This window comes from Calypte anna, chromosome 2 (assembly GCF_003957555.1).
Source record: "Calypte anna isolate BGI_N300 chromosome 2, bCalAnn1_v1.p, whole genome shotgun sequence".
Taxonomy (NCBI): domain Eukaryota; kingdom Metazoa; phylum Chordata; class Aves; order Apodiformes; family Trochilidae; genus Calypte; species Calypte anna.
Window position 1 is genome coordinate 56,063,144 of NC_044245.1, and position 23,760 is coordinate 56,086,903.

A 23,760-nucleotide genomic window follows, 5' to 3' on the forward strand; every position below is an offset into this window, starting at 1 on the left:
TGGTCTGCTTGGAGTTACTCACACTAATTAATGAGTGTATAGCACCAGAATATGACAAATTATTCATCCTAAAGCCATGTAGACACAGCCTTCTTGGGGACTCACTGCCATCTGCTTTTTAGTTGTGAACTTCTTTGTGGGCAAAATTATACAGCTGCTGCCTTCTGGAAGAGGGGATCACAGAATATGTCCAGGTTTCTTCTCCAAGATAAAAATATCTCATTAAGAGAGAAAAATATCAAGATAATCCTCCTCCCAGTATGCACCTGCATTCTGAGAGCTTAGGCAGTGACTCAGCGAGTCCAGGGTTTACAGCTGATTTCTAGGTTCATAGAGGCTCCACATGCTCCCCTGCACCTGGCAGCAGCCTCTTCTGCTGAAATCAAACATAGAAGCAAGGAACAAACTCCCACAAATAGATGCGCCTGCCTTAGTGAATTTTGCCAACTATCCAAGACAATAAACACTCAGCACACATATATGCAACAAATACATTCAGGAGAAACACTGGATTGTTGTCTTAGCTAATTGCCACCAAAGCAGCAAATGTTTCTAAGTAAAGGTTTCCAGAGGGTTGGCAAGGAATTGGTAGCCTGGTACTGAAAGAACATCCTGTGCATGCGTGCATACCAACATAAGCAAAGACAAGGCGCATGGACAAGAGTTTCATCCAGGTGATGGGGTGTTCTAGACATGTTTTCCAAGTCGCCAGAAAGCCTCATACCCACCAGCAGCAGGGACATGGTCTGTAAGAAAGGCCCAGGTTGATCCTGTACATCTTTGACTGCATGTTCGCAGCTGCTTTTGAGACAGTGATTTTCCTAAGGGACATGTTGAAGATAATCTATTGACCCTTCAAAAGTTTTCCAAGGGAAATTATACAGCTCCATAGCACTTGTGAATAACAGGCTTGCTTCACTTGAAGGAGAAAGTTGTGGGTGGTGTCCTGGACAAAAGAAGGGCTAAGCCTGCTCCTTGAAGGAAAAAGTCTAGGCAGCAGGAGGAACAAAGAAAATTTCAAATCCACTTCACAGCAATAAAAGCCTCCTTTAAGAACAAACATTAGCACCCTTTATCAAGTAAAAAAAAAAAGCTGACCCAAACACAGCTAAAAAAGAAGGACATTTCTTCCACATCCTGGCAGCAAATTTATTTTCTAACAAAGATATTTCCAAGAATTGCAAGTTTGCTGCAATTAAGAGATATTTTTCTTACAGAAACTGAGTCAATGCAAAGCCATTCCCACACATACTACAGAACTACTCTTCAGATGCTGTTTTCCAGTAAGAACAGGCAAGAGCTCACAAAGCAGTGCTGTTTTACTAGAAGTCATAACAAAACGCACCCAGAAGGCAGGAACCAACATCCATATGAGATTTGTTTTGGCAGCAGCTCCTAGCATGATCAGCCATCACTTCATAATAAACTCCCACCTGTTGAGACCACTGTACACAACAAAGACTGAGGTGGCTGAACAACTTCCCCGAAGTTGCTAGACTTGTGCTGCCTTCAGCAGTCATCCCTGAGCCATTACCACACAGATCAGGTATAGAGGATATCACCCTGCCCTTCAGTGCCCCAGGCTCAAATCCTAGCTACTATTTTTAAAAGATGATCCTGGTTGGGGCTTGCAGTCTCTCAAAATAGCCTTTACTAGTGGGCAGGAAAGCCTGGGAGGAGTAACAGTAAGCAAGACCAAATCAATTCAATCTTTTCTTAAAATTATCATTTTCCCAGATGCTGTAGAGATCTGCCTTTTGGCAACAGCTATGCCAAGTGCTACAGCTATGCAAAGGAACCCACAACCTAAATCTCTGGGGTTTTTCCACACTGAAAAGGATGTAAAATTAAGCCAAACATATCTTCAGACAACAGAAGAGGAAAACTGAATTCATCTCTCTTTTCACATCCCAGCACCCTTCCCATCAGCACCAGCATCTACCACTAAGGACAACAACCACATCACCTGTATCACTTTCTGCCTAAATCATCTGACATCTAACAAAAAACCCCAAACAATAACAAAACAAAACAAAACAAACCCAAACAAACAAACAAACAAAAAGAAACCTAAACCCCCTGAAGTGCCCTGCCCTAGCCACCTTCTTGTTATGCCATAGAGAGGAGGGCATTTCTACAGCAACTTACCCCAGTACATCAGTACATCGGTATTTCAGATGTAGTGGCACAACACTTCTACTGTTTCACAACAAAAGAACAAGGAAAACATTACTGAAAGGCAGGGAAAATAATTAGGTAATTGCATTGCATTCTTGACACTTAAGGGAGAGGAGGCTGAACTGCTGACTGGCTTTGTATTCTTGGCAGTTAAGAACTGGCAGGTGCTTCATGAGTCTGAAGAAAGCAGGAGAAAGACATCAAAAAAAAGAGTAATTTTTTTTCATCTCTTCTAGATAAAGTCTTCAAAACATTTACATGAAAACGGTATTTTCTTCTATGTCTAGAAAGAAAAATAGAAGAGGGATGAACCTTTAATTTAGAGTGCCCAGCTAACAAATTTAAATAATGGGGCCTTCCAAGGCATATCATCTACCAATGATGAGAAGACCAGTTACAGTTTTTACATCAATAGCTTGTACAAACTAACCACCCATTAAGAGAACAGTGCTCACATAAAATAAAAATGTTGGACATATAAATACCAACCCAAAATAACTAGGAGAGTTCATTATGGAGCAGAAACCACAGATAGACACAGAAGGCATAACTTTTTGAAGTGGCACATATATATACAAAATTTATTGATACAGGTATTCCAACAACTAATTGGCTAAAAATTAGTTTCTACTACCCAAAGGTGCCAAGAACATAGTACTTTTAGCTGGCTTTGCTACCATTTGCCACCTAATGTGCAGGAAATAAAAATAATATAGCACTACATATGAATCAGATAAGGACTTTTTTTCAGTTTACATGTGAACTAGGAGCTGTTAGTCTTCCCCAGACATGGGGCAGATTTTCAGTTGCTTGGGCTTAAGAGGGTAGAAATCTGCCAGTCACACTGACCTACTATCCTGCATTAGCGGGGTTGATGGAAAGACAAACACATTCAGGAGATTTCCTTCACAGATCAGATCTATGGGATAACTCTCCAAATCCAACCAGGCAACATCTGTTATCTTCTCAGCACTTTAAGGACAGCTAGTTTGAGATACTCAAATACGACACTGCTAAACTAGATGACGAAGCAGGAAAACAAATGTCAAATTAAGGTCTTAAAATTTAAGTAAATAAATAACAGCACTAACAAGTCAGCCAGACAAAATCCCAGGCAAGTCCTTCTGGAGCTCCCTTCTTTGTCAGAAGGGTTGAAAACAAATTTTTTTTATATGTTAGCATATGTCAATGCTAATGAAATGTACATTAGGACTACTTCCAAAAGGTGCTACAGCAGCTCAGTTGTTAGAAGCTTCTGAGCGACTACTAGAAGCAAATAAAGCTGCTTAAGAACCATCATTGCAATATGGTCCTCAATATTGATGTATATTGTGGTGCATGGTGCACTGGTGTTTCATACAGAGATAAAAAACTTGGTAATTACACTTACAGTTTTGGTTTGGGAGATTGTGCCTTCATCTTATTTCAGGCTGACTCCACCAGATTTTAGTAGCAATAGCATTTAATTTTTGAATCTTCTGGTGAGTGTTGTTCATTTTTCTCATATATTGGTGAGGAGTAAGACAAAAACCACAGTCATGAGAATGAGCATGCCTTTTCGGAGACCGAGAGTTGCTGTGGAGAGTGAGAGCTCCCCCTGGTACAGAGAGCACCCCCACTCCTGCCGCCGTAGCCGCTTCTTGGCCCCTGCACGCAATTCACAACTAAATGCAATTGATTAAGATAACATGAAAAAATTAACTGTTGCACATACTAGGTTAGATGAATGCTTAAACTGCTTAGGGATAGGGGGATAGCGTAGAGATTTAATTAGACAAGGATTATCCATTACATTAGTTATTATTGCTTTTCTATTATTAATATGTTGTTTATGGCGATGTATCATTAGTGTGTTTTCTCGCATGATGAAGCAAGTCTGGATTGCTCAAAAACAAAAAGGGGGAATTGTTGGGAGAACCTTTGGAAGAAAACGTGAGCAATCCTGACTATTTAGCTTTAGCTAGGGTCTTGAGGCCCAGATGCAAGGTTATTAAAAGAACAGCTATGGGCAAAAGATAAGGGAGGTAGCAGCGGAAAAGAAGAATAACAGGATGGGAAAGCATCACATAGACATCACAGAAACAGTTGTATTTAACCAGTTATATAGTGCCCCGTGGCATATGAAGAATGTGTTGTACCAATCAGCAATATGATTATATTATGTTATCAGCCTGACTGTGTATAAAAGGGCTACCGCTATTCTCAATAAATGTCAATACTTTGATTATATTAATCTGCGTGTTGCCCACTGCGCTCTTCCCGACAGGTAATGACTCCTACACGCTACTCCCAGGGTTTCAGTGACCACTGTGCAAAAATAACAAGAGAGCACAAGAGGCACTCCATCAAACTTTGAGTGTGGCAAAATATTTTATTTACTTAATCCAAAGTGCATCCTGCTTCAGATGTAAAGTTAAAAAACTTGGTGGATTCCCTGGTGGAAGTCCAGGAAGTGACTCCTCACCCTCAATACTAAAATTGCTGATATAAAATTCCCTTATTTGGCTGACTTCCTCTTCAGATGGATGCCTGGCCCCACAGCCAGCCATGCACCATGTAGAAAGGAAAGGGAGACAAATATACTGAGAATGCCCTTTGGGATCACAGCAATGGGAAATCCACATTTCACTACCAGGACTGACAACACATTGACATGTTTCCCCAGGATTTAATTATGTGTTTCGTAACAAAAACAAAAAAACAAAAAATCAAACAAAAAAAAAATTCGGTGGGAAGAAGGGGTTCAAGTCTAGAGCAGGTCTACAGGGACCAAAAAGGGTAAAAGGACATATAAATATTTTTAGGCCAGCAGGTACAACACACAGGATCCACACTTGCTTCATCCTTTCAGAGAGGACTTCTTTCACAGGTCACCTACATCCCATAACCTTAACATTTTGTTACAGTGCTGAGTTCCCCAACTGCTCACATGGCAAATTCTGTGTCTCCTTTCCCTTTTGGGTACACTAGCCATGTCTTCCTAGGCAAGGCTTGTGCTGCTTTCCTCCCTCCTCTGCCTTTCCTGCCCCAGAGCTAACTGAGGCCATCACATCAGACTCCAGACCCCAAAGTTTCTCAGCCACCAACAGGTAAGTCCCAGATCAGGAAGAGAGCTGCTCCCCTGCTTCTGAGCAGCCTCTCCACCCCACCAGCCTAATTAACCCAAAACCAAATCACAGTAATTTCTGTATGGTTGATTTACACACTTGGGGAGTAAGCTCCCCACACTTCCTTACCTTCCTAAACAAGAAATCAATGTCTCCTCTACCCTCTAAATTGCTGTGAGGCTCCCCAAGAGCAGTACAGCATTTTCAATTAAAAGGACAGACCACAAAAAACATAACTTGTACTGCCAGCCTAGAATGATTATTGCAAATGGACAGAGAAGCAATATCCATAGAAAATACCTTCTGCTGGCTCTGCCACCACAAACATGGGTGGAAATACTACTAGAAGCCTATAACAGTTACTGACCCCACATTGACAGGGGCTGCTCTCCTCTGACAAAAGGGATGCTTTTGCACACATAATTTTCTACTGCTTTCTCCATATGAAAGATGAACTAACTGTAAGAGAGGCCAGAATTAGCAGTCCATTAGCAGCAGTGCTGAGCAGATGATCATTACCAATGAAAACAGAGCACTGAATTATAGCTATGGAAAGCAGTCCTGTTTTCTGGGTGTTTGGGTTTTTTTGTTAAACAGTTGGAAGGATTTGTAGAAGGTCTGTCAAAGTCAATTTTCTGTATCCTTGCTTGGAAACTGTGAACCCATCCGGTAGTTTTCGGTTTCTGAACAGTTAACCAGAAATGCTCCTTCAGCCAGGCAAGGTCAGTTGTATGTTCCACTGTAACTGTGCCAATAATTTTGCTATTTACTAACTCCATGGAAAGCTGCCAAACAGGAATGCAAGTCTGTCACAGTTCTGCTGACATTTAATTTTTTGCTTCTCAAGTTCCCTCTCCCTCCACCTTTTTTGTCAAGATAAGCTTACCAGATAATATGAATCAGTCTTAACTCCTTGTTGTCTTAAACACAACCATGAGAACTTCAGCTCAAAAAGGCAGGATCAAAAAGTAGATTCCTTTTTGATGATATGGCTATCTCCAGTATACAGATGGATAACACATCTGGTTCCTAGGAACTAGAGGAAAAGATCTAGATATCCACCGCTGTTGGACCTGGACCCAGGAGCTGTCACCCACACTCAATCCTGCCTTCCTGTCCACGGCAGAGCCGAGTGGTGCTGGTCCTATTAGCTCTCCCTCTAAGCAAATTTGTATGGGAAAATCGGGTTCTACAGGAAGCAACACTTGAAAGACCACAGTTTCCAGTTCCTAATTAATTTATAATGCTGATTGGCAATTTTGAACCTCCAAATTATGTGAATTTTAAAAGCTTTTGTCTCCTGAGCCAAGAAAGTTACCATCTGTAACTTTCCACACTTGCCACACTTCTTTCAGACCTCTCAGGCTGAACACCAAGAAACTGAGATGTAATGGCCACTCTGGAAAGTTTTGTTCATTTACAGGCACTGCAAACCTGACTTCTGCAAAGATCCGAAGGGTATCAGTCTCATCTGCCAAGGAAGAGTCTTCCAACAAGGTAACTGAGCCTTTATCTGTTCACACCCCTCCCACCTTCACACTGAAGTGGCTCAGTTGCTCCTCAGTTCCTGTTCTGCAAGATTACATCATCTGCTTTTCATCCTGATTCACTTTGGATTTAAGATTAATTGAACCAGTTGATGCAGGATTCACCTAACAACTTGCAAATGGCTGAATGAGCCAAAATGAAATGTCTTAATTTCCTCTGCATTTAAGGAAAATGTATGTACCTCAGGAAGGTGTTTCAAATGCACCTACCCTCTCACCACTGACAACAGTCACTGATTAAGGGCCCTAAGTTTTGTGAAGACAAACTGAATGGGAACCCAGGGTTTGATTATCTGAAAGCTGACACCTAATAATTCTTTCCTGTCAGCTGATTTCTTCAAACAGACATGGCAAACCAGTACAAAATATGACAGGAGAGAAAGATTAGTAGTTAGGAATTCTATTATATAAAAAGCTGCAGCAAATTGAACAGGATAGCAATCCTTGCTCTCAGGTATGCCTTGATTTTGGCAGGGAAGAACACACCCGTTACAGCCTGTTGTTCCAAGCATTTTGAAATAAAAGGTTTCTGCTTAAGAAAGAAAGCTAACAACATGAGAAGAATGAGTGGTAAAGCTGAATCAGGAAGACTGACCCCAGGGGAAGCAGAACATGCATACCCTTGACATACTGCTCTCTAAACACATGCTACATGTGTTAGTAAGATGCATAAAGATGTGACCTAGATCTTTCATCTATTTTTGTCAGAAGCAAGTTTTCCGATACTCTTTTGTAAAAGCTAAATGAGGCAGGGGGTGAGGTGGAATATCACAAAGCAAAACCATCTCCCTCCCGAATAAGCTCAGTACTGAAGGTGAGCAAAGCATCCACACCTACTCCTAGTCTGAGCCAATACTGGGAACTGAAACGCAAATCTTCAGGAAAAAAAAAAAAGTTCAGTAATAGGAGCTAAAGCTTAATTAGAAGCAACACTTCCAGAGTTGTATTCAGATTAGGGTCACTAAAACGCATAGACTGTTTTATTTGTCAGAGCTGATGGGTACACATTCTTATCAGATTTTTTTGTTCCAGCAGAAAAGTGGAAAGGCAAGTCCTTCAGTTTGCCCTGAGGTCCACAAGTGACTACGCATGGGTAACAGTGTTTTAATGGCACCTCTAACCCAATGACCCCGAAGTGCTTTTACTTCCCTTAATGAACTCAGCTTCACAGAAACCTGACAGCTCCATTAGGTATGGGAACCAAGAGACAGATGAAGTAATTTATCTACCCCATGCAGCAGCACAAAGCCGGCTCCTACCAGCCAGTGATTTATGCAACAGACCACACTTGCTTTTGCACAGCATCCTGTCCCAGAGCATGATGTCAGTAGGGAGGTAACACACTTCTAAAACCCTATCACCTGTTTAGACACTATTGCAGACAGTTCTGTAGGTGCTTTCCTCAGCCCTGCAAAATGCTAAGTCAACAGTGGCTTCACACACTCTTTACCTTATTGCTTGTGTACATACACAATCCTCTGCTCTATGCCAAGCTTCTTCTACAGAACATGCACATTATGGCATAAGTTAAACAAGAAAAGACACTACACCAAATGCAAAAAAGTTCTCGAAGCACAAATACATTAAAATTTGATTAAACAATAAATTTGGATGAAAATGCTCCAAAACAGTAAAGTAAATATTACTGCTTTAGTACCAACAGACAGCATCCTGATGCCCTGTGCCACTGCTTCAGAAGATAAGGCATCCAGATCCTAAAGCTAAGGAACCATTGTTCTATTAAAGCAAAGTTTCACCCTGAGATAGGCCAACCTGAAATTCTCTTGGCATGCATTACACAAACAAGATACTACAGGACTCTTGCATGGGAGAATTATTCTGATTTGAATTCACTGTTTTCTGGCAACAGAGGATTGCACAAGATGGGGATAAGGGTGAGGAGACGAAAAACAAAAGGGCTCAAGGTCCTGAAGCTTCTCCAGGGAAGTACTTGACTCAGGGGCATGTTATTTGCTGACCCCACGTCAGTGCCCTCATACAGTTTTAACGAGTTTCATCTTAAAAAATGAAACATGTTTTTCCAGAAGAGAATCATGCTGGTGCTTAGTGAAAACAAGCTCCTCAGTATGACTAAATACAGCTTGCATCAGCCAACTCACCCTACAGCTGACATATTATATGCAAGTAAATCTGGACAACTCCTGCATTTCTGCCAAACTAGCTGTCATTAATTATGCAGTTCTTTGTTCCCAGAAGACTGCAATTCATAGGTCATATTTTTACTTCCCTTTACTGAGAACAAACAAACAAGAATTTGTACTTCCCTTTCTTTCACAATCACAGTCATGCATTTTTCCCTTATTGTTTAATTAAAGCTGTTTAAACCACCATGAACTTTGTGCCTGTGTTTTCGGAGGCAGCCTAATGGCTTTAAAATAACTGTAAAGGCAGAAAGTGGAAGAGTCTTCAGAGGCTAGATGCTTTTATAAATTTGAACAGAAAAATATCACAAAAATATTGTGGGAATACCCACAATTCCTTTACAATTTTACAAATCAAAGTATAAAAGAAAGATGAGGGTTGGTACCTAAACGTATTAATATTCTGGTTTGTTCCTCCAGTTTCACATTTCTCAATCAACTCCTTCCCTCTGCTTTAATATAGCAAATTTTCTCCCAGTTCAACAGAATTTTTCTAGACTAAATTAAGACAAGAAAAACTCTTTAGGCAGATGCCTTACTGATGATTGGCACCAATCTTTCCAGTTTCCTGGTTTCCAGATAGATTCGCTGCCCTCTAACATCAATATTCCTCTTGGTCCTGGCATTTCTTTGTCAAGATTTAATTAAAAAAAGAGCCAAAATGAAACCAGAGACTAATATTCCAGCTTTGTCTCTTGAGCAGATACAAAGAGGGCGCTCTGTTCCATGACTGGGTCCATAACACAAGAGGTAAAAAATTTTCAATGAATATTTAGAAGAGGAATCCCTGAGATTAAAAGAAAAAAATGCTATCAAAGAATTAAAATAAAAATGAGTGTGACACAAATTACAAATTAGAAGATCTGGGATAAATAGCATTTAAACCTAGCTAATCACAGAATGGAGTGGGAGAAAAACATGTTTTTCTCTTATAAGCCAAATATTGGAGCAGCAGTTCCACAAATCTAAGGACTTCAAGTGGTCTGGGTTTCTTAGAGGTCTTGCAAAGCACTTTTGAACAAGCATGACAGAATGGATTTTAGGGCAGCAAAGACATAGCAATAAAAAAGTTCACTTTCAGGACATAACCTGCTGCCAACTTCAGGACAGAGGATAAAGTTCATTGCTTTCAGTGACTGATGTTACAGACCTCAGATTTATGCATGTTTGTTTTGGGGTTTTTTGTTCTGCAGAGTATGCATTTCTACCATTGATTTTCCCAAGTATAACTCCTTAACTCCTTAACTCCTATGCATACTGTGCCTTACATGTTTATTTAGAGTAATGTAAGATTCTACTCGAGGCAGGGTTTCAGGGATTTTATTTTTTAAATTGCATATACTAATTAACAGAATGTAACAATTTTGTCTTCTTCTTCTGTTATTAGCTTGTGCTCTTTCTGTAAGACAGCACTTCTTTATCTCTATCACACACCATAAGCCCCGTAAGCAATCTCCAAGCAAAGGTTACCTATTTGCTACGCTGCTTCCAGTCTGAAGGATTAAGCTTATTAACCCCTACACATCATCCCTGCTGCCTGAGACAACAGCTCCAAAACAATTCTGTACAATTTAAAGGATCACCATGATCACATATTATCTTGCATGTCCCACCCCACCAACCCAATTCCTGCTTCAGCAGGATGTGATGAAGCTTGCATTCATGCCTCCCTTTCCTGTGCCTTGTTCCAGGGAACATGTTGCCTTCTCTTCCCTTCTTTTACCCCATATTTTACTTTTTGCCTTCTGGTGCACACCTACATGACTTTTCTCAACTCTCAACCTCATCCCCTACCTACTTTCACAAAGAAAACCCTTCTGTAATTTTCTGTTTTTTCACACATGCTACCCACCTCTCACTCTCCCCTAACTACCCAGACACATATGCTTCCAGCCAAGTACAGAGCAGCTCTGGGCATTTATTCCTCTATCTCTGCCTCAAGAGAAAACAAAAGTACCATCCAGGAACAGCCTACCCCTTGGGGAAAAAAAAAAAAAAAGCTTCTGACACCAGCAAACACCAGGATAGACACCAAGCAGAAGTACTGCCTAGACCACCACACACTCAACTCTGAGCTTTTTCCCTAAATTAGGGGAGCTGCCTGGCATCTTGCAAGCTTTCTATTCTTTCTTTCTCTGCAGCCAGTAAATGAGACCTTTGCTTCCATGCCTCATCCTTCTCTGCCTCACCACAGGCCTATCAATAATCAAGTAGTAGTTGGGGCAAGGCAAATATTGTCCTGAGGACAGCACAGAGAGCAGACCTCAGTTTCTGCCCAAACCATCCCACTTTTAAAGCCACATTTAGCGCATTCCTGCTTCAGCACAACATAACCAGTAACAAACCCAGCAGGTTTCTCCCAGGTCCTACCCACTCCAGTATCTTTCCCAGCATCTTCCAGTTGCAGTCATTTAGCTGCTAAGTATTTTGTTTTAAGAAGAAAAAGCAAACACATGAAGTCCACACTGTATTCAGAAACAAATAAGACTACTTATAGGAAAGAGCAGGGCTGAAAAAGGCAATTTACAATGAGAGAAGAACAGAACTAGACCTTTGCTATTGATCATTTGTGTCTGCTGTAGCTGTTCCTGGATTGAAGAATATGTGCAGCCGGGGCTGCAAAGAACCATATTTTTGCCATCATTTCACATAGCTGACACACACGACACAGACCGATGTCAGCCAAGTGCATATGCTTAAGGTGTTATTAATAGCAGGAAAGCAATGCAATCATTAACTCTCCAACTCTCAGTGCAAGATTATAAGACAGAAAAATTCTCACCTGCCTGGCCACCCTCCGAGCTTCCCAGTAAGGTTTAGAGTCTTCTACAGCTTTTCCAATCTTCTTTACCAGTTCATCCAGTTTTACTGTTGCTTCAACCAGCACAGAGCGGAACTTCTGGCGTGCATCCTTCAAAATGTTGCAGAACAGAAAGAAAAGACAAAGATGGGTTACAGCTTGAAAATTTATTTCTACCTACTTGTTCTTACCTTCAGGTCACTCACTCACACATGAATAAGACACATTCAAAACTGTTATTGGCACTTGGACTAAGCTAAAATTCTTTAGTAGAGGTAATATTATGAACCCAGAACTGCATCGGCAAGCTAGAATCCTGGACACCAAATCTTTGTATTTCAGTTTTATTCAAAACCTGCAATAACCTGTGCTAGATGTCACCTCTGGTAAGATTTCTCTGAGAGTAATAGTTTGTAAGTTGCTTACTCCATGAGAAGGCAAACAGCAGCCAAACAAGTTCTGAAAGGGAGTTCAATGGCAAAAACATCTCATCCAGACAATGCTACAATGGGACTAGCAGGCAGGCCAAATCCCCAGAGCAGGCTGGCAAAACAGCTGGAATCAGCATCTCCTAAACCTCAGCATGTCACACCTCTGGTACTGTTTCCCACCCCAGAGACACCATTTCAAGATGCAGATGAGGATGGACAGGATCTGCTTTCTGCAGGAAGAAGAGGACAGTTTCCACATGGTATATTTTCAAGCCAGTTGCTCTTTTCTTTTATAAACACACCCTACATCAATAGCAGCAAAAAAGCTTCCAGGTCCTTGTGGCAAGACTTCCTGCCATAAAAGCCCATCTTTCCAGCTGACTATATTGCAAGAAAAATGTTAAGTAGTGAAGTATATGTAACAAAAAGAAACTCTTCCTACAAGAGCAGAAACAAAATTAAAAACTAATTTCCAAATGAGTGAGCCTTAAGATTTTTTTTCCTCTTTCTTTGTGAAAGATGAATATTATGATATTGCTATGGAAAGAAAATAGTTAAAGAAAAACATACACGTGTACATATTAATAAAAAAAATTATGCAGTAATTCATAAAAAAAAATCATTTCCCATGTGTGTAAAATAAACATTTGAAACAAAGAAACCATCACTACCAAATTTGTGCTTAGAGACTTACCCCAAATTTATTCATGCAATAAGTATGTACACTCCTATCCAACAGAAAAAATGAGGACTAGCCTCCACCTGGAGTTTAATAAAGAAAAAACCTAAAACCACCAAGGACAGAACAGTTAAGCTGACAGCAACTTTTGTTCCCATTAATCTCCCACCAACTCAGAAGCAGCACATACAAATTACTAAACAGGAAGTAATCCTGTACCTGACACCCGAGGCTCAAGTCTGGCAAATGGTTAAGCACACATTAAGCCAGAAGCACAGCCCTGCTTCACACAGCAGCTTGTTACACAGCTTAGGGAGCTGCAGCTGAAGAATATAGTGTTGTGAACTTCCAGCTTACCATTTTCCCCAAGACTTCTTTCTGCTTCCTATTCTGAGGCTTTGTGTTCAACCATCCTTTTTTTTTCCATTGAAGAACAATAATGAAACCCAAAACACTCCAGAACTTTATACCCATGTCATCTTTCCCATGACTTATTTAAAATTACATTTATTCTCAGGCTCCTGACTGACAGGAACACAAGCCTGCAGGCTCCACCACTTTCTGCATGAGAGAAAAAGCAGATACTCTGCTGGGGTCAGCTCTCCTACCAAAAGTTCCCAATCCATTTCCTTTGGACACAGCAACAAGATGCTGAGGTCTCCGAGCAGGTGTAATGTGAAATCCATGGCTTCTCCTGCACTACACACACTGTACTACACACTCCCACCCCCCACTAGTCCCAACTACACTACAAAAGCAAGTGACGCCATGCTGTGTATCTGCACTGTGCTTGTTCCTACTGCAGCCCAGTGCACTCACACCACCCAGGCTCCTCCACCCAGAGGGATTCAGTTCTCACGGTCTCAGTGACTGCACCTTCTGTCTGGGAGATACGGCAACATCTCCTGCAAGCTGGGACACTGCTCTCTTCTGCAAACACATGGCTGCTGCACTCAGTACCATCGGCCCTGACACAGAAGTCATCACTCTTGGGACTGTGTAGAATTCCCCTGGAAGATACCCCTGGGGAAGTTTAAAAGAAAAATACAGGTGCAGCAGCTGTTTTCACTCTTCATGTGAAACTGGGGAGGTCAGAAGCACCAAGGCACCAGAAGCTCTGGGCTTGGTACATTTGCTACTTACATGATATGAAGTCTATTTGTGGTTCACAGGAAGGATGGGTCCATGGCCAAATCAATACCTTGGGAATCATCATAATTCCCTGCCCTGTATCTGGCTTCTTGTGTTACTGTCAGTGAGATGTTTTGACCCATGTATGAAGTGGTTCAGAGCTACAAATCCTCTTAGTGTTGTTTTCTGTAAGAACACTGGCATCAAATCTCAGAGGTTTGGGAACAGCACAGCAGGCCAGTTCATCCGTGGTCCCTACCAGAAGAGAAGACAACCACACCACCTTCAGCTTACTTATAAAAATCCTCTGGTGTGATGTACCTTCCTACAAGTGTTACTATTTAAATGCCAAACTCTTGCTTCATTCAGACCTTTACCAAGCACACATGGGTAACAGAAAAAAAAAAAAAATAAATAAAATAATAATAATAATAAAAAAATATTCCTGCAATTTACTGCTGTGAGCAAAACCGATACGGTGCAGCATAAACCAGAAAATTTTTCTAGCACAGTGTTCAGTTCCTATTTTCTGTATTTTGGTTTCTTGAAAGATGATGCTTTCCCAGCAGAAATGCTAGTTATTGATAAAAGCAAGTACAGAGCCTTAGGTGCAAAGCCTGTGAATCACATTCACCATTTTTAGGGGTCTTTTTTGAAAACAAACAAGAAAAGAAAACAAACAAGAAACCCAAAACAAAAAAAACCCCACAGTTTTTCTTATAACTGAATAAACAGATCAGATAAACTGTAAAAGAAGCAACACAGCCGACAGAAGACATCTCAAATACGCAGACAGCATTTCAAAACCCTGTTTTCCCCTCTACTCAATCTTCTGTGATTGCTGTCAAGAACACCTTGTTACTGATTTAGCAAACAGGGAGGTGGTATTGAAAGCTGAATTGCTACTACTTCTAATGTTTTTTGCCTCCTAGCTGAGAAGATGATAAACCTTTTTAAAGCTGGACAAAATCTGATTAATGCATTTCATCCTTAATATGTGTAGCGAGGTGAAAAAAAAAAAAAAAAAGTAGTAATCAAAACTTCTCACTTCAGTTTAAGTCTTTATATCTAAGACTCTCACTACCAAGGTGTGTGTCATACATGTGCACTAGCAGACAGAATACTTAGTAAATGACCTGAACGGCTCAGGTTACTTTTCAACATCTTATTCTAGGGCTAAAAGAACTCCACTTTCATCAACTTCCTTCCTGGAAATCCTTGGGCACTTTGGTCCCAAATGGAACATTTCACCAGGGCAGTTTTAGGGAGCATGCCAGATTTCTACCCTGTATATTCTTTTGCTGCAACAGTTCATTACTGAAAGCCAACTTTGTTTCCAGAAACTTGCTGCTGGGCAGCTATTTGCTACTGCATCAAAGGAGGGACCACATTTAATAACAGAGAATCCATACAGCAGCATTCTGGAGATCCACCCTTAAATGTGGGAAGAAACATGACTACAATTTTACACTTACACTGTGCCTGTTGGAGAATAAAGCGTGCTTGGTTTTCTTTTTCATGAGTGATGGTGCTGAGCTGGTGTTAAGATGCCAGATTACAGGCAAATAACTATTTCTGCCCATCAAATTATATGTTTATTTTCAAACATTTTTTTTAAATGAACCTAACACATCAACCAGGTACAAAGCATCTTAGTACCAAGCACATCTGAATTTCATTTACAAAGGTTGTCCTTTGACCTTGCTGACAATTTCATGTGCAAAAGGTCCAACAACCCATGAAGGCATCCTGGAAGGTGCATGGGAAATTAAATTCCTGACTGAGAGATAGGCTTCATCTATCCGCAAGATTCATCTGTCTTTCACTGCTACAGAGACCTACCAGCTGCAAAATCTCATTTCCAAGTTAAGATAGCATAAGCATCAACAACATTCAAGTATGTAGTTAGGTAGGCTTCCTAATTACATACACTCCAGATAGATGCACATGCATGTCCCCAGAAATCTAGCTCAACATCAGACAGGTTAATAATATTTTAAAAACCAACCTGATACTTGAGCAATCCAAATAAATGAGACTACCAAACCTTGAAAACTAAGAGCAAGGAAGGGGTTAAGTAACATCTCAGATTTTAAGTATGGGGATTTTTATTTTTTTTGCCTACACATCTACTAATTTGCCACCTAAGAACAATAAAAATTGTCATGTGGAAGCTGCTCTTACCTCCTGCTTGCACACAGCTACAGACTGAGACTACACTGGTATTTTTAGTTCTCTTAGAAAATGGGAGAGGAAAGTAGGAAGGGGAAGGCACAAGATTTCCACTCCCTTCATCTAGAAACCCATCTCTGCTTCAAGAATGTGAATCAAGTAAAGCCCTTTGACTCACTCAGGTGACAAAATCTTTCCAGAGCCAAAGCAGGGGATGAAACTTTCCCTTACTCATCTGTGGATGAAAGCAAGAGGCAAACCAACAAACAATCCACATGCCAAGTTATTTCCTATGGAAATAAGTAGATCATAAAGAGACGTGGAAAGATTTGTCCTGCTACTGCTGGACAAATCCATCATGCATGAATATCACACTCCAAAAACAGCAGGAACATCAGACAGAGTGGTGCTTCTCCCTTATCTGTGCACTCTTTTATGGGCACTGGAAAAATGCTGCAAAGAGATGCTGATAAGGTGGTGAATGGTTCTACAGTTGGACATTTCCCCAGGTCAGGCAGGCATGCTCAGAATGAGATTCCTGCCACTCACAGGTCATTTTCCCAAAACCTGAATGATCGAGGATTTATTTTTTTAAAGCCTACTTAAAATTCTTGTTTGTGACAGGGTCAAAAGCTTGAGCTTTAGCCCCAATTCAAGTACTTTACTGAGGACTTAAGAAGAGCAACACAAAATAGCCCTCCCCCTGCTTGAGAAGGGTTCAAATGTGGACAAGGCTCACAAGTGAAAGAGCAGCACAGCTGATACACCTGTTTCCTTTGAATCTATCCAATACCAACCCAGGGTGACCTTTAGGATAAATCCAGGACTAAAAGTAACACAAAGCCCTGCATATTAGGACTAGAAGACCCAGGCAAACATTCAAGAAGGATCCTAATCAAGCTCTGCTTACAACAACCATGACTGAAAGCAGCACTGTTCAACTCTATCTCTCATGAGTAGTCATCTCTCCTTAACAAACTTTGGCAAGGTCGTAGCTCCAGCAACACAAAAACTCTCTCTAACAAAAACCACATTTGGGATAGCTGGGATTCCAGTGGTAATTTCAATGGTATGTGCTGTATTTCCCCTCCCCACTGTGCTGCCGGAGGGTCTCTGGGTGAATTTGTTAAATCTGAATTGTATTTTCAGGAGTGAGTCAAAGACATCTATTAGCTAGCTGGACAGGCAAGCCATGCACATTTGTTAAGTACATTTGCAACTCCTGATGCGAGTTCAGATGGAGACGCATTTCCAATAAACAGGAAAAAAAACAGAAATAGCAAGGCGCCACTCCAACTTGTATTTGGCCAAAACATATTCATAGCACCACTACGTTTTTCCCCCACGTCTTCACAGACACTTCAAACATAAATAGGAACGTTAGCAAAGCCAAGTGTTAAATCCCTTGGAGGACCCTTACCATCCTTTTGCTGTGTCAATAATGCTCAGTGTTGCACTTAGTATGAGTATCATTATGGATTTTAAATCAAGGCTAATCAAAGATTCATTAATAGACAATACATTAATGCAACATATAACTGCCAGCCACTCAGTTCCCTTTAACAGCTCTGCAACTCCTGAGCAGTCTGTGAGCATCATCAGGTCAGGGCATTTCTCCAAGGTTTAACAGAATAGGTTAAAAGAAAAACGGGAAAAAAAAATTATATCATGTAAAAGAAAATATGTAGCCACCTCCAATCCATGTGTTCAAGTTATGTCACACATGCAAACACACCCCTCTCCCAGGTGGTTTGGGTGTAGAACTTACTGTAAAAGATTAAAAAAAGGTAGGCTGATTAATTCAAAACAGATCGTATGGCAGTCTGGGTGCAGAAATTCACCTCTGTGATCACCAAATACTGGTATTTTTTACATCGTTTAAACATGGGCATTCCTGTGGCTACACGAAGAAAGTGCAGTCTGAAAATCCTAGAAGCCCCATAACATTTCCTCCAGTAAAAGCAGCATTTTTACTTCCATTCTGCAGATGCAGACCCAAGGTACAGCAAGAACAAAAGCACAGGGTTTAAAAGCTTTTAATACCTACAGCCTTTTTCTTCCAGTTAGTGGAACTGAAGACAGCAGCAACTTTAGAGCAAAGATACAGGAAGTCCAAACCAGACTCGCATTATTTGAGATGCCACCAGGTTACTCTTCCTGCTTATCAGAGAGTACATCAAGTCACAAAACAGAGGTATCTTTTTCTGAACTTCCATCAAAGAAATATACCTTCTACTCAAATGCTCCTGTTGCTTTTCCAGATTATTCTGAAGACAAATTCAGCACTGGGCATGTACAGACCTCAAAGTAATGCTACAGAAAGCTGGCAATCAGCATCTTATGCTGTAAGAAGCCTACTGATACTGTCTATGTTTCCGTTAAAGTCAACTGTGATCAGATACTGAGAAGAGGAAGAAAATAGTAAAAAAAAAAAAAAAAAAAAAGGATAAATATAACTCCACTGTCTGCTTTAAAAAACACCACATTTTTCTTCTAATGAAATACCTTGCAACAGCAGCACCACCACAAACTTAGAAAGGACAGCAAGAGGGGGACTCAAAACAGTTAATAACAACCAAAATAGCAAAACTTCAAAGGCAAACTCTGCATGGCTCTCCCAGAAGCCCATGTTTTCAGCAGCATTCAAGGATTTTGTGAGGCTTTGAAGCAGAATGATCCCACATCTAAACTCCTCCTTCCAAACTCTGGATTTATCCTACAAGGCTGCTTGGCAAAGCTTTCTTGTCTTCTCTGGAATATGAATACAGGGATTTGCTTCTAACCACAAGTATTCTTCCTTAAATACATTTCCTCTGGAAAGGTCTCGAGTCCATTTAAAATGCATTTATCAACACGTATATAAATTAAGCCTTGCTTACTTCATCTCATTGCATTTGTCCTTAAAATTTAAGCAGATCAAAAGAGTCTTTCCGGATTAAAAATTATACAGTTGCACGATTCCACAAACTGGCTTCAATTCAGAAAGATTTTTGGACGAAAAGCAAAGAGGAAAAAGTAATGAAAGAATACTATTGATGATATTTCAACTAAATCCCATTGAACACCATTCCTCATAAGCACTACAGACAGATCTGCAGTAAACATTTAATGCCACAGAGGTAGAAGGCATCACATCATCATTCTCTGCACTGACACCTAGCATTTCTTAGGCTAATTAAAGTAAGCAATATGGTAAGATCAAGCTAATGTGGAAACACTATTCCTATTTACAATGATATTCATAACGAGGAGCCTTTCAGCTTTTAAAGCTCAGCATGTGTCATGCGTACAGTAGCTACAAATCTCCAGGCTCTGCAAACACTTGAACACATGATTAATTTTAATCAAGTAGTAAAATCCTGTCTTAAGTCATTGGGACTTACTTCACAAATATTCATTTGCATGATTATTACTGTTCTATCTGCTCCATAATACGTCCTCAGTACAAGGTTATGACAAGATTAATGAAATCCAGGCAACTATCCATAGCATCATCTTTCAATTTTAGTACCTCAGCACAAAATAAGGAGACTGAAGAGATAAATAAAACTGATTTTTTTTTCACTATATATATATAGTCATGAAGTCCATTTAATTGGTACTGTTGCAGACTAGCATACTGATTTTTAGAGTTCACTCATAAACTATAAATCAAGCTAGTGACACTGAGCAGTTTTCACAGCTGAAACATATTTTAATTTTGCATAACAAGTAGTTCCCTGTTCCACTAAATTTATTTTCCAATAAATTCATTGCCACAAAGCACAAAAAATTGCAAACAAGTAGGGAGAAGAAAATAGTCACATGACAAAGCTGCTTTGTTTCCAAAGAAGTTCATAACCTTATATTCTATTCGGTGTGCAGAGTGCATAACTTGATATTTTAAAATACTACCAGGAACCATTCCATGCTCCAGGCACCCATCTTATGAACACACACATGAAGACAGCCCCCTCCTCCCCCCCCAAAAAAAGAATCAGTACAGACTTTGGCATTTTGAAGATGTAGAACAAAAATCTATAGATGTACCTTTAGTTCATCACTGCAATCTCAGCAGGTTTTCATATAGTATTCAAAATACTAAAGTGTTATCAATAGTACTTCAGATGTAAAGTAGCATTTTATGCCAGTTCTCCTTTAGCACCAGATGTCTAATACCTTTGTTTTGCAGTTAAAAAAAAAAAATTAGACATACCAGTAGGACAGTTTACTTTGGTTTGTTATTAGATCAATAATGTTGAGTGGTCTGGAGTACTACCAAGTATTTGGTCTACCAAATAGATAAAGCTCAAATTTAGAGTTTTAGAAAGAATTTCTCCAGAACTTTCTACTGGATTTTTAAGTGTCCGTGATAACCTCTTTTTCCATCTAGGAAGTCTTTTCCTTCAACTCCTTCAACTTTCCTTCATTATTTTCCTTACTCAGAAAGTAATGACAAAAATGGAAAACAAAAAAACAAAAACAAAAATAAAAAAGCCACCAGTGAGGAGATCCTGGCAAGTAATTGTACAGCAAAGACTTTCTACCTGAACAAACTTTCTCTCTATATAATCACAGCAACACAAACCCAGAACAGTGACTCGTTAAAACAGAACTTGTCTAAGTTTAGCTTCAAGACCCAAAGATAGGGTTTGGCAGTCGTTCTCCACGTAAGGTTTTTACACTGTCAGCATTCTTCTACCTTCTCTCTTTCTGCTCCACCTAGATCAATTTACATCTTTAAAAAATCATCACCAGGCTCTTCTACCAAATTACCATTCAGGATCATACAATTCATGAGGCAACCCACTCAAAAATCCTGTCCTGTTCCTCACAAAATCCAACATGCACAAAAGGAAAATGCAAGGATGATCGCTGTACCTCCAACTCCGTCTCTCTGCGATTGATATCATCTGTAGATTGATTTAGTTTTTCCAGCTCCCCCTAGAAAGAAAGAAAATTCAAATGTATATTAAGAAATTAGAGGGAAATAACTTTCTGAGAAAGCTCATTCAGCACTGTGACGTTTACAAATTCAGTGAAAAGATGAAACCTTGAGACATTTAGAATAACTGCCACTGGTTTTCTGTTCTTCTGCTTAGAAGAAAAATAAACAGAGGAGCTCCATAGCTTTATTTTAATGGAGTACATTTCCTGTTCTGGCTTGGTCCTTGCTATTAAAAATAAATGCAAGGTACAGTAAGGCCTGTCTTGTTAATCAATACAGTCCATATCTGCTAGTTTCCAGTGAGACCTACACACACACACACATCCCAAAAGGATTAGCATAAAGTTCTGACAATCAAGGAGATACAGAGTGGAAACACAGCACTGATAACAAACATGTCTTGCAGATGAGAGGCATTTGACTCTACATTTTGGCAAACCATTTTATAACACAACCAGTCAATGGGACATATGATTATGTTTACTTAGTCTGCCTTCATGCCAACGTTTTGATCTCTTAACAGCAAAACCAAAGGTGTTAAATCCCTTGAATAAATCTTTACTAGAGGTGGGGTTGGCATGAATGAAGTTATTGTAAAAACAGAGCTCATTCTTAATGACTTTCTTACCACAAAAAGCAACCCTCAGGAGCAGATTCCACTAACCTTGTTATTCAAGCAACATGTTACTCCATGTGAGATTCTAAGATTTCAACAGGAGTGTCGAAACACAACTCAAACGTTATTTAATTTTCATCCAGTGTAACAGAATCCACCTTGAAACATTTAGCTTTATAAACCAAACACTGTAAATTGATTGTCACTTGAGCCATTTCCCTCTATATTACATTACTCTGGTTACAAACAGAAAGGAATTAATAGCAACAGTTTAGTTCTCTTATATCCTGGGAGGTCAGATTTCATTTCCAGCTCCTAGGATTTGCAAGATACATATGCGCATATATATATGTGCCTTCTGAAATAGACACTCATGCACTCATGCAGAAATTACCTAATTGCCTTTTACATTATGCTAAGAATATTACAGCTCTCAAGGAGGAAGACACAGCAGCCCGTTTTTTGTTTTTTCAACCAGGCAGAAAGCTCAATAAAAATACTGTTTTACCAACAACGTGCAAATCAGCTATGTGGAAACATGTTGCAAGCTGAAGAACCTAAGGCCAAAATTTAATCAGTAGGCACCAACAGAATCAGCTTCTCAGAATGGGGACAGTTAGAGGGTAGCCTTTGGCTGGGGCTCTCGCTATGTGTAAACATGTTTTAAGAATTTTGCAATTGCTCTGCTCAGCCTTGGAAAAGAAACGCTCATGATGGAGAAAGGAATGACAATTAACAGCAAGGAAGGCTCTATGTCAAGGATCCATCCCCTCAGCAATGTACACCCATGCTTATATTCACTCATGACAAACGGGCCCAGCAACGCTGCAGGCAAAAGCCATAAACCTCCAGAGATCTAAAAATATATTTCATTTCTGGGACCACAGCGTGCTCAAGGCTGCACCAGGCAATTGGTTAAGACATGATTTTGGGGGAAAAAAGCTTTGTTTAGAAAGCATGCAAGAATAGAAAGCATTTCAGAAGGCGTTCATAGAGAGGACACACCATCTTTTTCACTACATCTCCTTTAAAAAAATATAAAATAGTAACCATATTTTTTGTTAAAAAACAAACAAAAATCGAAAGTATGTTTTCCCCCATTTGCAAATTTCTGAGCATCAGCCCTGTTCCAAGCGCAAGGTTATGCTGTCATGGTCAGAAATAAAAGAGGGGGGGGATTTCAGCAGGAGGGGAAGGAAGGAGACCCAACGGAGTGCGGCGAAGAGGTCCGCGGGGTAACAAAGGGCTGGAGCTCCCCGGGCCGCTTCCCCCCACACCCGGTGGGCGTCGAGGAACGCGGGGCTGCTCTGCAACGCCGCCCGGCACAAGAAAATAAATAAATATATATATACACACATATATATACATATACGTGTGTGTGTATATGTACAGATGTCTTTAAAAAGCAAAACCAAGAAAAAATAAAAAGCAGTCATTAGAACAAGCATTACATACATATTAAAATAAATGACAAAAATTAAGTCTCCCCCTCCCTCTCTTCCTCCTTTCCCGGGGTGAATACGGCAAGGTTTCGCACCCCTCACCTGGATGCGGGGGTCCACCTCCTCCTCCTCGGGCCGTGGGCCCTCCTCGGCAGCGCGGCGGCGCCTGCCCCCCGGATCCATGGCGGCAGCAGCTGCCAACACCTCCCGCTCCGCAACTGCCGGCTCCGGCTGCTGCTCCTGCTCCTGCTCCAGGGCCTGGTCCGGCTCCGGAGCCGCCCCGCCCCGGCCCCGGCCCTGGGGGAGCCCCTCCCCCTCCCCCTTTCCCTTCCTCCCTCCCTCCCTTCCTCCCTCCCTCCCTTTCTACGCCTCCGCCTCTCCCTTTGTGCTTTTGCACTGCAAGGAGGAAGTGAGCGCAAAATTGAGGGGAGTTCCTTTTTTCTTCTTTTAAATTTTTTTTTTGCGTTTTACCGTGCTGGGTGCTCGCCCCGCCGGCCAGACCGAGCGCGGGCAACTGCAGTGCGTGAAAGCAAAAGCAGTAGTTTGAGGTGAAGGGAAACGCTAACTG

The 23,760-nt window shown here is 40.6% G+C and overlaps 1 protein-coding gene across 1 annotated transcript in view; it reads right to left on the reverse strand.

Moving 5' to 3' along the window:
• The window catches only part of SH3BP5 (SH3 domain binding protein 5), a 47,908-nt gene extending 24,421 nt beyond the window's left edge, over positions 1-23,487 (reverse strand). Inside the window, 3 exon segments of the mRNA XM_030445144.1 lie at positions 11,777-11,905; positions 21,068-21,130; positions 23,295-23,487. Coding sequence (XP_030301004.1) covers positions 11,777-11,905; positions 21,068-21,130; positions 23,295-23,375 — 273 coding nt within the window. The 5' untranslated portion in view covers positions 23,376-23,487.
• Between the last annotated feature and the right edge of the window lie 273 nt (positions 23,488-23,760).